At 34.5% G+C, this 17,393-nt stretch overlaps 2 protein-coding genes across 3 annotated transcripts; one reads left to right on the top strand and one right to left on the bottom strand.

Annotated features, from left to right (window-relative positions):
* Nucleotides 1-5,698: 5,698 nt before the first annotated feature.
* Nucleotides 5,699-11,934, top strand: LOC105960177 (T-complex protein 11). 2 transcript variants are annotated; one of them, XR_016029498.1, is made up of 12 exons: nt 5,829-6,304; nt 6,873-6,997; nt 7,268-7,712; nt 7,802-7,917; nt 8,040-8,814; nt 9,224-9,661; nt 9,768-9,956; nt 10,079-10,306; nt 10,504-10,852; nt 10,939-11,128; nt 11,226-11,751; nt 11,840-11,934. XR_016029498.1 is itself a non-coding variant. In XM_012984349.2 (11 exons), the coding sequence occupies exons 1-11, from the start codon at nt 6,110-6,112 to the stop codon at nt 11,698-11,700; spliced, it is 3,525 nt and encodes a 1,174-aa protein (XP_012839803.2). In that variant the 5' UTR covers nt 5,699-6,109; the 3' UTR covers nt 11,701-11,934. The 2 variants fall into 2 exon arrangements, 1 of the variants encoding a protein (XP_012839803.2); XM_012984349.2 differs by having other exon boundaries at nt 5,699-6,304; nt 11,226-11,934.
* A 192-nt stretch (nt 11,935-12,126) lies between these two features.
* On the bottom strand, nt 12,127-15,121 carry LOC105960178 (serine/threonine-protein kinase SRK2A). The gene is made up of 9 exons (XM_012984350.2): nt 14,419-15,121; nt 14,184-14,258; nt 13,979-14,080; nt 13,811-13,864; nt 13,607-13,699; nt 13,430-13,522; nt 13,107-13,211; nt 12,889-12,987; nt 12,127-12,748 (listed from the first exon to the last, which is right to left on the bottom strand). The coding sequence occupies exons 1-9, from the start codon at nt 14,536-14,538 to the stop codon at nt 12,416-12,418; spliced, it is 1,074 nt and encodes a 357-aa protein (XP_012839804.1). The 5' UTR covers nt 14,539-15,121; the 3' UTR covers nt 12,127-12,415.
* Nucleotides 15,122-17,393: the final 2,272 nt, after the last annotated feature.

The following is a 17,393-nucleotide window of genomic DNA, read 5'->3' as shown; positions in this document are numbered from 1 at the left end:
TTGCCCCTAAACTTGGACTACATTACAAAACTAAAATTAAGTGAAAATTTTCCATCGACTAAAAAAGATTATGTGAAAATTACATTTTTAGGGAGTTGGTGTAGGACGGAAACAAAAGTCGGAAGATTTTGGTAACTACGGATAAGTGAGAGTATTTTAGTAACTTAGTCTAAGTTTAGAATTTTTTTTGTAATTTACCATTTTTCAAATGTTCAAATATCTCTTTTTTGAAGTCGGTGTATGCCTAATTGAAATTTTATATTTAGGCGCTTTTAGAAAAGAAAAGAAAAGAAAAATGATTTACTCCCATGTTACATCCTTGAAATATCGTTTTCTGGTATTTTCCACGCTCGAAAAAAAATTAATAGCATTTTGTACTCGATCTCAAAAAATAGTAAATCGTGCATAATGCATCCCGTATGAATTTTTAAATCTAATGAAGGTTATTTTATTTATTTTTTAGAATGTGAAATGTCAAATCATTTACTTTATTTTAATCAATCCCTAGAAAAAAGTACAAAGTGCAAAATACAAATACGTTTCATCAACATATCTAAAAAACGAAATTTTTTTATCACAAAAAAAAAATTACCAAAAAAAAAATTAAATCTTCAGCTATTTTATTATCAAGTTATGTAAAAATTATGGTTTCTTTCAAATAATTCCACCAATTACAATAAACTATCCACCAAACGAATAATTTTGTCATAAACGTTTATGTCCTCTTTCTTTGTGAGAAAATATAATTTTTCAGTAATTCAGTATGATTTTTTTTCACTCCATGTACGCTCAAAATTAGGTTGAAGGATAGAAGAAAATAATAATTGAACTTGTTATTAAAAATTGTGCCCTCGATAAATTTTAAATATTCAATTCAGGGTGCAATGTGAATAATTTTATTGTGTTTTCAGGGTGCAAAGTGTTATTAATTATTTTCAAGGATGCAAAGTATCAAAATATTATATATCAAGGGTGCAAAATGATATTAAACCAAAAGAAAATTATTTATATTATTCAGGCCTTCATAGATTTTTTAATTTTTAGCAAAAGCTTACATATTCTCACATCTCATAAGCATATTTCAATCTAACACGGGCCCAAGCCCAATCCAAACTGAATTTGTATGTGCTCATTTTTTGACTTGTATCTAAATTCAAGTTCATCTATTAAAAATAGGCTAAATTCTACTTTCCCCTTGTAATTTGGTTCGATATCACTTTATCTCATTCTACTCTTGATTACATTGATTTGCCCTATGCACTTGAAAAATCGCTCAATGTAGCTATCGCTGTTAGTTTTCAGACATTTGACATTAACACCGTTTGATCTAAGCTCTGAAATTACAAAAACACCACCTCTCCCAGTTTAAATAATTATTAAAAAAATAAATAAATAAACAAAAAATAAAATAATAAAAAATTGAAGATGATGAAACATAGTCCACGACGCCAAAAACAATTTATTTTTTATTTTTTTTCATTTTTTTAATAACAATTTAAACTGGGAGGGGTGACTTTTTTATAATTTTCAGAATTAGATCAAACGGTGTAAGGGTCAAAGGTCTGAAAACTAACGACGAGGGCCACAGTGAAACACTTTTTCAAGTACAAGGGGGCAAATCGATGCAATCGAGAGTAGAATGGGGTAAAATGATATCGAGCCAAAGTACAAGGTGGGAAAGTGGAATTTAGCCTTAATATATATATATATATATATATATATATATATATATATATATATATATATATATATATATATATATATATATATATAACTTATGGCTTAATTAGTAATTATTAGATAATACAGTGGTCAATTTGCAATTCACTCAAAATATTTTTAAGACAAAAGGAGTGGGCTACGTTCAAAAGGGCTTGAAGCAAGACAAAGACCCATAAATTTTGGCACAAATTCTGGATTCCTCTAAAAGGACCACTTATATTAATTATTACAAGCCAAGAACAAATATGTGAACAAGCAATCGCTATTACATACTTCATCGTTCTTATCGCTTCTTTCTTCCCTTCTTCCTTATCAACAATTTGAACTTTGTAGTTGTTCCCTATTGCTTTACTTTTTCTTTCGGGTAATAAAGAAACCTACAGCCAATTATATAGGTGCATTGAGTAAATAATACGAGAAATGTAAATCACACTATGTTGATTATGTGTGATAAATTTTACCTAACGACTTTTAATAATGTAGTTCGAGCCTGAGTCAATTATTACATGACCGCTTGCTCCAACCACTAGATCATCCATTGCGGGTCTTGCAGAACCACAATTGCTTAACTTGGTAATTGTATGGCTGGCTTTGGCACAAATACTAAAATTTAGGATTATTACTATGTTCTAACAGCAATATACGGTATCGAAATTTTTTTCACTATTATTGTACTAAGAAATATGTTATACTGAAGTTCGGTATACCCATTACTTTTGTCACGATATAGTCGATGCATCATACATGTTACTCTACCTTTCTTTCACAAAATAAAGCTAATTATATTTTTTTGTGTCATTTTTGCTGTCGAATTACGTATATGTAAATCTATATCCTTATTAGATGTATGTATTATTGGAGATGAGGATGTGTCTTTAAAATTCCTACGTTGTCACATACGCAATTATGTGCATCAACGAAGTCAGAATTTTAAGTTTGAGAGGAGGCCGAAATACACTAAATAAATATGGGATGGGATCGTGAGGAGAATGAAGTGAACCTATACTGATTCCGCCACTTATTATATTGCATCTTGTATCTAATTCAGATACAAAAACAGAGAGAGAAAAAAATAGATTTGAGCCATAGGAAAAGATTAACGCTATCGACCTTATTATGCTTCAAATCCGATAAATTGATTTGTTGTTGATTAATGATGTGGCATTTTGACAAAACAATGTCATCCAAAATTTACAGAAAAATGTTTTTAAACAAGAAGATAATCGAGTGTTAAGTTTTATTATTTGTAACTAAAACGTATTGTATACTAAAGCCGTTGACTTTTAATTTTGTAATGACTTTGAGCAAGTACAAATCGTGTCAACCAAATATGTTACTAACCTCTAATATTTAGTGAATAAATCATAATATCGATAACCGAACGAGCGCTAGTGAATTCCACTACGCTTCAAAAATGTCACATTAATATTAATAATACAACTAAACATGTATTTATCCATTGGAATCTTTTTTTTCTTAAATAAAACATTTTGGTGGAATCCTTTTTTTCTGCCACTAACTAGTCATCATCATTTTATCCACAAAGCTCCAAATTAAATAATAAATCAAAATAAAAAAATAAAACAAAGTCGTTCGCTTTATTTTCAATCATAGGCCCCACCGTAGACAAACTTTTCCTTACAATGGTTAAGATTCCACCTCCCGTCACTTTGAACACGTGGCCGAATTCTAGACACGTCGTGGCAGCCGCTAACTTTCACGACCCATGAGGGGCTTAATTTTACTTTGCACCCTCTGAATGTACCAATTTGCCACTTTGCACCCCAAAACATAATTTACGGCACTTTTCATCCTTTTAACATGTTTAATCCTTTAAATTGCATCCTAGTTTATTTTTCGGCTATAATTCCCGTCGTTAATCTAATTTCCGACAGTCAACAGAGTCATTTTTACTCAAAAATACATTAGCAGTTCACACCTTGCAGAAAAATTCAATCGAATATACAAAAATGACCATGTTGACGATTAGAAAATAAATAAACAACAAAAATAAACTATGACGCACTTTGAATAATTAAATATATTTTTAGGGTGCAAAGTACTATACGTAATTTTTTATGATGCAAAGTGCTAATATGTTATATTTGAGGGTGCAAACTAGAATTAAGCCCCCACAGGTATCTTCACCTGTGGAGAGAACTACTGTATATATGGTGAGTCGGCGCTCCAAGGAAACATAAGCGGATACGTAATCATCTATCGGGGCGAGTAGAGAGGCATTTCATACGCGCGAGAGTGGTGGTGTGAATGGATTACGTGTCAATTCCGTCTTGTAGCCGTCAAGCCGACGGCCCACGCGTCACATCTGGCGCGTCGCTTCATAGAGGTATAGAGTAGCTTAGCAAATTGGAGGTGTTGAATTTACTCTTATGCCCCTCTATTTTTGTTTTAATGTAATAAGTAATGATATTTTTTTTTTCTTCTTTTTAACAATTTTTGATTAGTTGTTAGATTGCATTTGATAAAAGAATTAAAGTAATATTTACAAATTAATTAAGATAACAATTACCATGGACTTAAGGAAATCGAGTTGATGAACGAATGCACGGTTGTTCAAGTTTTCAGGAGTCTTCAAAATTGTGTTTGAGCTTGATTTGACAAGCAATGAAGTTTAGTTCGAACGAGTTTTGATTGCATCGATGGGAATCGAACTCGAGCATTGATCTTTATATATTCTATTATTTTCTAAATCTAATTTCACAGTTTAGTAAACAAAAATATGTGGAGGACTAAAATATTTTTAAGTAGTTTGATTTAATTTTTGGCCTGAAATAAATTTGGAATCAAGTTATTAGCTAACGAAATAAATGAAGAATTGGTTTTGGTCATGTATTACATATTTATAAATAAGTTATACTAATTCATGCAATTAAATGATTAATCATAAGTCAAGTACATGTTCATATTATTTTTAATTGTTACGTACGATTTATATGGATGTGGACACATACAATATATATAGTTAGTAATTTTTTTTTTAATTTGAGAATAAACTAATAAATAATGTTGATTTCTTCTTTATATCTTAAAAATAAATAAATTAACGGCAATCGTAATCCATTAATGACCTATAATATCTTAGCATGCATGTCCAATTGCAAATTATTAATGAAATTAAATGTCAAAATTGTGTATTTATGTTTGCGCGTAAGTAAGTTTCAAGTCAGGATATAGTAAAAGAAGAAAAATGAATTTATGAAATTTTTCATTCCAATAGAAAAAAGAAATTTAATTTGTATGTTAAATTCTAATACCTTATAATTTTCTCTTTAATTGAAAGGAATAACTAAAAGAATATTTAATTATGCAACTAAAATTATTTGTTGAAAAAATGCAGTAAATAAAATTAAAAAATATTATCTTTCGTTGCGTATATATTTAATAAATAACATTTAGTTGTTGTTGAACCAGGTAATCGAATATATTGTTATCGATAAATTTGAAGAAATCAATACGTAACTACTAGTAATCTTAAGTATCGTTCATTAATTTCTTAAAATATACTTTCATTCATTATTATACAAAATAAATTACTTTTTAATTTATTTCCATCGCTTAAATTTTAGTTATTTTTTTATTTTTATATTATTCAATAATTATTATATTGTTAATGTTTCTTATGTTTTAAATTTTAAAATATAAAATAATTGATATTGAGGGGTGTAAATGTTAATGCTATGTTTGAGGAGTGCAAAGTGTATTTAACCCTAGTAAAATAATAACGTTGCATAACAATATACAAGTAATATAAGGATCTTATTTTTTCTCCAAGGTAATTAGGGATGGGCAAAATCGTCATATCACCTATGTATAATTAATTAAAAAAAATAAAAAAAAACTGTGAAAAATACTCAAAATAGAAACGTGCCACTTTAAATTGAAAGTCCAAGGTTCAAACAACTCCAAAGATGACGTGGCACCGCTCCCAAAGTAAGGCACGCGTTACTTCACGCAATCTCTGTTTTTAATTTTTATGGCCTAACACGATTTCAATTCAAAAGGCAAAACATCTCTCTCTCTCTCTCTCTCCTCTTTCTCTCTCTAACTCAACAACAAAAGAAGTAAAGAACATCTCATTTCATTTCAATCGTCGTTACCTCTCTTGAACCCTCCCTTCTCTGCTCTCTCTCTCTCTCTCATCTCTGACATCGCTTTCTCTCTCTATAAATATTTGTAGATATATATATATTATATATAAATAAATACACGCACGCGCGAGGTTTTGTTTGTAATTTTGTGTGTAATTGTCTGATTGTGCCGTCGTCAATTTCTGTTTTGGGGGGGATTGATTCCGTAGTGTCAGTGGTTTTTGTTTTGATAGCAGTGGTGGTGGATACTGATTTTTGATCCTCTGATTGTTGGGGAAATGGAGTCGCCGGAGAGGGGGAGTCCGGTGGCCGGAATTGCCATGGAATTTCCGGCTAGCGATGGGGTTTTATCCTGCTCACCTCCGACCATGCCGCCGTGGCTGCGACGGAGGCTCTCGGAGCCGAAGACGCCGACTCCTTCGACTGTTGAAGAAATTGAGGCCAAACTTCGTGACGCCGATCTTCGCCGTCAGGTATTTATTTTCTCTTTATTTCTATTTTGTCTGTATCCATCGCTCCAGGAATTTTGTTTTTTAGGTTCAATTTTGATCAAAATACTCTGTGCCTTTTGTTTTTTTTCCACGGTTACTTTGTGATTATCAAATATACAGGAAATCAGGATTTATTGTTTAAGTTTAGTTTATGATAACGATGAAAGAAATATGATATATTAGGTAATTCATTTGTTCCTTAAAGTTCAACTAGAATAAATTGGATCCCTTTCTACTAAAAATTTATTTCCCCCCTCGTGTTAGGTAAAAGTTGGGTAACAGTTGTGTTCGGGTTCACCCCCCCACACCCCCACCCCCTTTTATTCTTCTGGTCCTCGACCTCCCCTCTAGCATAAGCAGATTTTTTGGTGAACTCTCATGTCATTTTCTTGCTGTTATTATTATTATAGTTTGGCCGCATCTCTATCATAATATCAATTTATTTTTTCTTTGTCTTCTGGTGTCTTTTTGCTTGAATGTGGTCCTCTGATTACATAATTTTTATTATCCGAGAATCTTTGATATGATATTTACACGAAATAAACTGCAGAAATTCTACGAGAATTTATCAAACAAGGCTAGGCCGAAACCGAGAAGTCCTTCACGATCTTCCTCTAATGAAGATGATCCGGGACAACGCCTCGAGGCTAAGCTCCAAGCTGCTGAAGAGAAAAGGTTAACTTTTGTTCTCTGACTCTGTCAATCGTCAAAACTATTTTAGTTAGCAAACTAGTGCATTCATATTTCTGAATCAAATCATATCCTCTCTTTCTATTTTCAAACCTTTTAAGACGTGCGATGAATAACAAACATATTTGTTCCATGCACCTTCTGCGGTGGTTTGATGAATTTGGTTTTTCATGTTAGTACTAAGCTTCTTTGGCTTACTTTGGTTTTTGTTTAGTCTTTGTTTGTTTGTATTAATTATGTTATTTGAATTTGTAGGTTGACCATTTTGACTAATGCTCAGACTCGATTGGCTAAGCTTGACGAGTTGCGGCAAGCTGCCAAAACACAAGCAGAAATGCGCTTAAAAAAGAAGCGTGATGAGTTAGGTACAAAGGTCGAAATGCGGGTTCAACAAGCAGAAGCCAATAGACAGCGTATGCTTCGTGCTTATCGGCAAAGGAGGGCAACTCTGAAGGAGAGGACATCTCAGTCATTGATGCGGCGAACGGCTCGAGAGAGCAAGTACAAAGAACTAGTTCGTGCTGCCATGTGCCAAAAGCGTGCAGCTGCTGAGAAGAAGCGGCTGGGATTGCTGGAAGCAGAAAAGAAGCGGGCGCATGCAAGGGTCTTGCAGGTGCTAAAGGTAGCTAGCTCTGTTTCTCACCAGCGAGAGATTGAGAGAAGTGAAATGAAGAACAAGATAGAAGATAAACTGCAGAGGGTATACTTAGTAACATTTTGAAATCCTTGATTTCTTGTCCATTGTAGCATTTCTTTGTAGAAATTAATCTGAGATTGTTTTGCTGATAGGCAAGGAGAAAGAGAGCAGAATATTTAAAGCAGAGAGGAAGACCATATGATATTGCTTTTGATAGTTGGGACACTGTGGATGAGCATGCTGACAACCTCGCCCGAAGATTAGCAAGGTAGTTTGTTCATACTTATTCTCATTTCACCTTATGGTTTCAATGTTTCGTCAATGAATTCTTTTCTGCACAATGTCCTCAAATATGAACAAAGTATTATATCATATCTTGATTTGTTCCAGGTCCTGGAGGAATTTCACAAAGCTGAACAAAACAACTGCAGACCTTGCTAAAGCTTATAATGACTTAAATATTAACGAGAAATCCGTGAAGTCTATGCCATTTGATCAGTTTGCATTTCTTATTCAGTCGAGTGGCACTCTTCACACAGCTAAAGCATTGCTTGATCGGCTTGAAACTCGGTACAGATTGTCTAAATGTACTCCCAATACTTCTGGCTGGGATGACATTGATCATCTTCTCAAGCGTGTCGCCTCACCGAGGAAGAAGGAAACACCGAAGAGAGCTGTCTATGGTAGAGTTGAGAAGAAGACTTCATCGAGCAGACAAGCTTCAAGAACTTCTATTAACATGTCAAGATACCAAGTGAGAATTGTTCTATGTGCTTATATGATACTGAGCCATCCAGATGCTGTAATCAGTGGTCAAGGAGAGCGTGAGAAGGCCTTGGTCAAATCTGCCGAGAAATTTGTGAAGGAGTTAGATTTGCTGATAAAGATACTCCTAAATGGGCCGTTGCCAATTTCTGATGAGGAATCTGACCAAGTAACATCAACTCTTCGCACCTTCAGAACTCAGCTTGCAGCATTTGATTCTGCGTGGTGCTCCTTTTTGAATAGCTTTGTGGTGTGGAAGGCCAAGGATGCTAGGTCGCTGGAGGAGGATTTGGTCAGGGCTGCTTGTCGCCTTGAGCTTTCTATGATTCAAACCTGTAAGATGACTCCTCAAGGGAATGTTGCTCCTCTCTCATATGATATGAAAGCTATCCGAAAACAGGTTCTTCCCTAGCTTTATCCTATTTAATACGAGAGTAATTTTATTCAAACTTCAAGATTTTCTGTTGTGAACTTAAGAATGAGTTGTTCATTGGCCAACGCTTTGCGGGATAAAAATGAATGTTAAAAGACTATAAAAAAGATCAATTTCCTTTCTGAAGTTATCCAATTTAATATTTTGGTCTTTCTGATCTTACCCAATTTAATATTATGTTCATTTTGAAGGTGTCCAATTTAATGTTTTGAATGAAGTTATTATGCTGACAAATTTGGACACAACTTTCTGATATTCTGTCATTTAGACTGTTTCATTTTGCAAAAATGCAAATAATGTACCTGTGGCTTCATTCAGTTGGTGAGTAAATTTCTCACTCGCGGCTTGGTTTTGATATCACTACCGTGCAATGCAGGTATCTGAAGATCAAGAACTTTTGAGAGAAAAAGTCCTACACCTTGGTGGAATTTCTGGTCTACAGCGTATGGAAAATGCACTTTCTGATACACGAAAGAAATTTTTTGAAGCAGCAGAAAAAAGGAGCCCAATCACTCCATTGACCCCAATTATGTTATCCCCAAGTTCAACATCCTCGTCTTCTCTTGCTACGTCAGATAAAGCAAGTAACTCAACGACCTCTCAAAAGCAAAGCTCGGTGGTGCGGTCTTTATTTAAGGATGAAGTTGATACCAAGGAGATTAGTCCCTCATTGTTAAGCCATAGCAATTCTCAAATTTCCAGGGAGAGTTTGGACATAGAAAATGTGAGGATTGTCAATGAATATGTTCATGGGGCGCGTCTTGCTTTTGCTGATAGCTCCAGTCCAGCTGCTGATCATCAAACTGACGTCATGGTTTGTAACTTTTCAATCTGCATTACCCATGTATAATTTTTTTTATAGGATGACTTTGGAACCTGCATTTTAATAATTTTTATTTGATTTCTAATATCATGACCAGGCAAAATTGAAGGAGTCAATGGAGAAGGCTTTCTGGGATGTCATCATTGAATCTGTGAGACAGGATGAACCTAATTACAGTCGTGTTGTGGATTTGATGGGTGAGGTCAGGGATGGGATTTGTGGAATGGCACCTTATAGCTGGAGACAAGAAATTATTGAAGCTATTGACCTGGAGATTCTAACTCAGGTACCTATTTTTTACGCTCGAAAAGTTGGTTTGTCTTCCCTTTCCCAGCTTCTGCTATACAAATTCCTATGACATTTCAGTGAATTTGATCAAAATACTTGCTTGGTTGTTTCGAATTGTAGGTGCTGAATTCGGGGAAATTGGACATCAACTATCTTGGCAAGATCCTAGAATATGCATTAACCACTTTGAGGAAGCTCTCTGCTCCGGCTTATGAGGATGAATTGAAAGAGAAGCACCAGCAATTTATGAAAGATCTGGCGGAGACGTGTTGGGCCACTGGGAACTCAGAGAATGCACAAGTTGTTGCTTTGATTAAGGGCTTGCGCTTTGTCCTAGAGCAAATACAGGTTTCGATTCTGCTTCAGTGTGATTTCATTCTATATAACATGTTTTTCTCATACAACAGACACGGAATTTTAACTATTTTTAGAGCGTTGATTAGTAACTATTAGCGTAAATAATTTGGATTTGGTATCTCAAATTAAATTATTTCCTTTATGATTTTGTGTCGAGATAATTAAAGCATTGGAGTTTTTTATACTAGGAACTCAAGCGAGAAATCAGCAAAGCACGTATCAGGATGTTGGAACCATTTCTGAAGGGACCTGATGCATTATATTTTCTCGGAAAAGCATTCACCATTCGCTACGGGCATCCTTCTAATTCTCTGACGGCATTACCCTTGACTGCCAAATGGCTTTCATCTGCACGAGAAGGTAAAGACGAGCAATGGAGTGAACACACGAGCTTACTCTTGGAGTTGACAAGGAGGCAGTACGATTCATCAAATTTTCTTCCTTCCTCCACTCTCCGTACTGGAGGAAGTTCATTAGTTAAAACGAGAGCAAATCAAGCTGACATGTCTTCAACTTCAAATCCAACAACTTATATTGGTATAAAAAATATACCCTCTTATTCTTTTTCCTTCTCTGCAAACTGTCACGAATCGTTCTTTTAACACATTGTGTTTTGGCTACAGAAACAATTGATCCTCATTTGGAATGCAAGGGAGAGGAGATTGATTTGTTGGTAAGGTTAGGCTTGTTAAAGTTGGTAAGCAAGATAACTGGTTTGGGAGAGAGTGAACTTCCAGAAACTATGAACCTTAATCTCTCCAGGCTAAGAAGTGTGCAGTCTCGAGTTCAGAAGATTATTGTGATAGCTACAAGGTACGGTTTTACGAGGGAATGACAATGAAATATTTATTCAATTCCATCGCCGATTTCTCTTTAAAATATTAACCTAATAAAATTCATGCAACTGCAGCCTTTTAGTCCTGAGACAAACTCTTTTGAGTCAGCAAATAGTGAGCAGTCAAGCACAGATGGACAGTATTCTTATGGGCAGCGTTAAACGGCTTTCCGAGTGTCTCGATTCAGTTGCAGAAGCTGGTCTACAAGACATAATCGAAATACTCACCTCCGCTCTAGAGGAAGAAGACAAGACATCATCGAAGCTACATCCGATGAAGGAAATAATGTCGAGGATGTTGAGCAAAAGCCTGCAAGAAGAAGATGCTGTCTTCACTCGAGTTTCTCGAGCCGTGTACTTGGCTGTAAGAGGAGTTGTGCTTGGCGGAACTGGGAAACGAGGGAGAGAATTGGCTGAGGCGGCACTGCAGAAAGTCGGGGCGGCTCTGCTCGTCGATGAGGTGGTGGAGGCTGCTTCGGCGGTGGTGGTGGCGGCGAAGGTGTCCGTTATTGTTCATGGCCCTTGGTATGCTAATTTGACAAAAGAGTGAACAGTGGTTCTATAGTCAGTTTGGTTGTCTTGTTTTGTATATATATATTAGGTCTGGTATCTACCTGATTTGTTGTTTGCTGCTATGATGTATAAATTAAGGGGTAGGGGTGTGGTGGGGTGGTTTGTATATATATTAGGTTTTGTATCTATCTGATTGGCTTGAAAACAATGAAAAATGTTGGAATATTGCATATAATGAATGAATAAGAAGCTTCTGTTTCTAGCCATTTAATGCTGTGGGGTAAACTTATCAGTTCTTGTGTAGTAATTTGGACAATTTAATGTTGTGAGGTGAATTTGAACCGTAGAATTCACGAAGCACACAGACAAATATGTGTGTGTGATTATGTGTAGATCTACGGTTTAAATTCATTCGATATAAATAACCAGGTATAGCATCTAATTTCTCAATGGGCTTCTAAAATAAATAAACAGAAATGATTCATTTCTTACAAGATTTATAAACCATAATCAAGATACATAAATATGTATTTGGCAAAACACACAAACATGCAATAAAATCTCAAAGTTCAATTCGATCCACACACACACAAACAAACAAAACATACTCGAAAACTTCACAATGCAAATTTCGACACTAACAAATTTACAGGAACTTTATTTGAACTCCCCAAAAGCAGCCGAACCATTTTTTTTACAACAACCAAAAGCGTCTCGATTTTTTTCGGTAGGCCCCCACATCATCATCATCATCAGGTGAGACGAACTTCACCACTAGCATGAACAGCCTTCACTTGCTTTTCATACTCGTCTTCTTCATCTTCTTCCTCCTCTATGTCGTCCTCGTCTATATCTTCGTCTTTATCCTCATCCTCTACACCTGCCCACCCGAAGGCACGAACCGAACGCGATGCTGGTGGAGGTGTTTTGGCCTCGTCAACGATTTTCATAATCTCCTCCACAGATTGAAGGGAGAATGTAGGGTTTTCTCTACGGTAGTACACGGTTTGGGCGGCGTCTGTTAGCTCTCTTGGTAGATTCTTCAAGAACCATGGGTGAGATTTGATGTCTTTGATCGAGATCCTCTGCAACAAGATACATGAGCATATTTCAATATACAAACAATCTGAAGCTATCATAATTTGGAAGCATTATAAAAGCAGATTGTGTTAAAATCGAACTAGCTTAGACGAAAATTCGAGTGTCGAAAAAAGAGAATACTTACTCTAGATGAATTGGCAACGAATATGCGAGAAAGAAGGTGCCTACAATCTTGAGATATATGGACGTAGTCAGGGATCTTGTATTGAACAGCCATTATCCTCTGCAAAAGAATATCAACTTATTTTGGGACAAATCGAACAATTTAGATTATATATAAAATAATAAGAAATAAAGTCTAGTAGTTACATCAGAAGAAAACCCGAGTTATAAAAGGCTTACTTGGATTGTTTTCCTGAAGTTCTTTGGATCTTCTTGATCTTCAAAAGGATATGCTCCAACGAGCATAACATAAAGTGTCACACCACATGACCATACATCAGCCAGCTGGACAGGAGCCAAACCGAGTCAACAAAAAAATGGGAAGTCAAAGCAAGAAATTCGAATGAGTGAAGAATACCTTACACAAATTAGGGAACTAACATAGATAATACAAATAAATATCAAACTAAAGTAACTAAGAAACAAATACATATATGCAAAATTTAATAACACACTGAAACAAATTATACTAGTAGAATCAATCAGCAAAACAACGTGCTCACCTTGCCATCATATTCTCTTCTAGAGAGAACCTCCGGAGCTATATAAGCAGGAGTGCCAACAGTTGATTTGGGTCTTGAGTGAAGCAGAGACGACTATATAGCATATTAAAAAACAATACATTAAATACATACTGCATCCAATAAACCTGAACTTCAAGCAACTTTATTATTTATTACCTTTGAGTAACCGAAATCGCAGATTTTCAGGCGTGGGGCAGGGCTACCATCTAGAAGGGTGTTCTCCAGCTTCAAATCACGATGACATATTTGCTGCAAAAAAAAAAAGTAATCCAAACAAACATAATAACCACATGCCGAAAGATAGTCGTGCTTCAGAAATAACCTAAAAAAAAGGCAACTTATATAACACGTTTATCGCACCATCGAGTGGCAGTAGTGGACTCCAGAAATGAGCTGCTGAAAAAAGTACCTCGCCTGAAACAAACACAAGAAATATATACATATATAGACCATGAAATTCAAGACGAAGAAACTAATGCTCGTCTCTTTAGTGCATAAAAATCGAAGCTTTAATAATAATAATAATACCTCATCTTCGCTGAATCGACCAGCGTTGCAGATTCTTTCAAAGAGCTCTCCACCAGCAGCATACTCCATGACAATGGCTAGATGAGTCGGAGTCAATACCACCTGTAACATCACAAAATCCCAAAATCGAAGTCGTCAGCATGAAAAAAATTCTCACTCTTCTAAAAGAAACCACGGAAAAGAAAAATCGGGTCCTTTTCCTCACCTCCCTGAATCTAATTATGTTCGGGTGCCGAAGTGATTTATGATTTATGATCTCTCGCGCCACATTCTCGTCAATCTACAGCCAAATCACAAATTCATTTGCAATTACAACCATTAACAAATAGTTCACAAATCAATTCCATACCCAACAAACGAAACCGATAGAACAGCAACGATCAAGCTAAAAATTCGAATCCCAAAAACGAAAACAAATTATGAACATAGTGCAAACAAACCTTATGCCCTCTCTCAATGTATTTCATAGCCACAAGCTCTTTGGTCTCCTTATTTCTCATAAGCCTCGCCACACCGAAATTTCCAGATCCTATATCCTTCACAAGTTCGTATTTTTCCATTTTTTCGCTCTTCTATTTCCACTAACTGCTGCAACAATCTTCTACAAATCAAACCCTAAATCACCAAACTCTGCCAAAACAGCTCAACCTCGGAATCCGCAGCTCCAAAAACTAAAAACTAAAATTCATAAGCTTAAGATTCAATAGCTCAAGCTGAAAGTAAGGAAAATTTCGGTTAAAAAAACCCCCCAAATTTCGAGCTTGATTTCGCTAATCTCAGAAACCAAACGGAATCTAATAATTACTCAGGTGAAATCAAAATTCCAGCGAAAAAAAAAACGACGAATATGCCTGGAATCGAAAAGGGAAACAAAAGATTTCCTGAAATAGATACGAATTTGATCTGGATAATTAGGGTTTGCTGAGCTCACAGATTTGGGGGAAAAGGGGATTTTAGCTAACAGAATTTAAATTGGATTTTGCAGTGGGAAAAAAAGTGGATATTTATTGCTGAGATTTGAAGAAAAAGCAAAGAATTTGTAGTCACGAGTGAGAGTTATGCAAAGTGTATCAGAGATATTCTCAAGAACAACTCAGAGCATCTATTTATTTATTTTATTTATTTATTTATTTTATATATATAAATGAAGAAATTAAATTATTTTTATTTTTATTTATTTATTTGGACTTGTTTGTGGGCCCCACAGTTGAGGCGGTGTAGAGGGTAAGCCCAGTCCAGTATGAAATTTATAGAACCAACTTTTAGTTGTTCTAGCCTTTCCTTAATTTCTTTCCTTTTTCGGAATAAAAGAAATTAATAATTCCGTAAAATCGTACCGAACTGTACCGAATATTTGGCTACATCAAAATTTTGGTACTCCGAAGTTTTAAATAGGATACCGAGCGGAAATGCACGATTCTATGAGGTAATTATCGAATTACAACAAAAAAAACTAAAATTATATATACAATAAATAGTACATCTATAATTAATTATGGTCGTTTTTGCAAAAAAACTTATTTAAAAGTAGAAGTTATAGATTGTGAATTAAGTTGATTTTGAGTGTTTTTTTGTAAAAGTTATGGGCGTTTGCAAATTTGCTGGAAAATTAACTTATATAGAAAAAGTAAAGTCATGGGGCGCTTAGGTTGTGTTTGCAAATGCTTTTAGAAATAGATTATGAGTTTTTTTTTCTGCACATACTATGTTTTTAGGTGTCTGCAAAACATTTTTTTTTTCTTTTCTTAAAATAAGACGTTTTAAGCTATAATTTTCAAAGCATCCATGTACCTGTTTGCGTTTCAATTTAGTTGATTATCCACCTAATTTGCAAACACCCCCAACTTTTAAAAATAATCACTTAATTCTAACTTAATTCACAGTCACGAACTTCTAATTTTAAATAAACTTTTGCAAACACCACCTCAAAAATATATTATAAGCAAAAAAAAGCTCATATTCTATTTGTAAAAACATTTGCAAACCTGCACCTATATACAGATACTGCCACGATATATCAAAATTGAATTATATTATTTATATTTTTTTGTATTATGTAATTAAAGATCATAGTGTAAATTTTAATGTTATATAATAAATGTTATTATAAATTATTATTATTTTATTCTGTGCATACTGGATTACCGACAGTGTGGAAGAAAACCCAAAACAAATAATAATATTTAATTTTCTAAATAAGTACGAACTGCGTTAAAGAAATTAAAATTGATATTTTTTGTACACTTGTCTAGTTGGTGAATTGCCAACTTGTCTAATTGATTTAGGAAGAAAATTGATACGTGGTTGGTTCTGTTTAATGAACGTTGTCTCCATAGATATTATATTAGCATCGATTGACTTCTTTATTTTGCTCTTTCAAGTCAACTTTTCAATTTATGCCGTTGATTTATATACGTGTAGATTTGTATATAATAAGGGTATTTAGGACAATACACAATTAAAATTTAGATAAATATTTGTTTTAGCACCCAGTTGTAACTATAATTCTTGTATAAAAATAGATTATAATTACTAAAAGCCAGAATAAATAACATAAGCAGTTAATGCAGTTCGGACATAAAAATGATTTACATCCGCGAGAATCTGCAAATAAGATTTCGTAGTTCTGATTTACAGTGTATATTAATAAAAACTTATTAATATATTAAAAACTTTCTCTTTAAATTCATATACCGTTTTTGTACACAACTCGAACGTCTAACGAAGGCACAATACTACTCTATATAATACCCTAGCAAAATCCGAATACTTAATAAGTTTTCAATAGAAGCGCATAGGTTTCAACATTACAATGTTTGACTTATATAGGCACAAGATAAGCTCTGCAAACCGTAGAGTGAACCTAAAGACATCGAACGTAAGGAAATGTAATCTTACATGATTTCTACACTTAATTTAAATAAGGAAAATCAAGTTACATAATTTAAAATATGGGCAATTTGCTAAATACCTATCTATGCTAATTCTCTTTTAAATCAGGACATTTGGATTTTGGCAATTTGCTAAAAGTCCTTTGTTCTTCATCTCGCCTTCATCCCGTCAATTCCATTTAACACCGTTTCACTTCATTAGATCTGTCCAACCCCGCTTCACTCCATCAAATCTGTTTCATCCCTGCTCTCTACCGCTGCCATCGTCGAAACTCTATACACATGCACACCATCACAAATACACCTACACACACATACACAACCACACACATGCACAGACATACGATTTTGGTTGCTCCCCTTCCTCTTCGATGTAATTTAATAATTATGGAAAACAAAAAGAAAAAATATAAAGAATTGTTTGTTGATGGCAGATGGTAATGTTGGTGGTGATGTACGCACCAGAGATTTAAGTTTTTTTCCCTTCAGTTTATTTTAACTAATTAAGTTGCGTGACTACTTTG

This window comes from Erythranthe guttata, chromosome 14, assembly GCF_056151865.1.
Source record: "Erythranthe guttata isolate IM_541 chromosome 14, IM_541, whole genome shotgun sequence".
NCBI classification, from domain to species: domain Eukaryota; kingdom Viridiplantae; phylum Streptophyta; class Magnoliopsida; order Lamiales; family Phrymaceae; genus Erythranthe; species Erythranthe guttata.
This window is presented reverse-complemented; position numbering and strand designations above follow the sequence as displayed.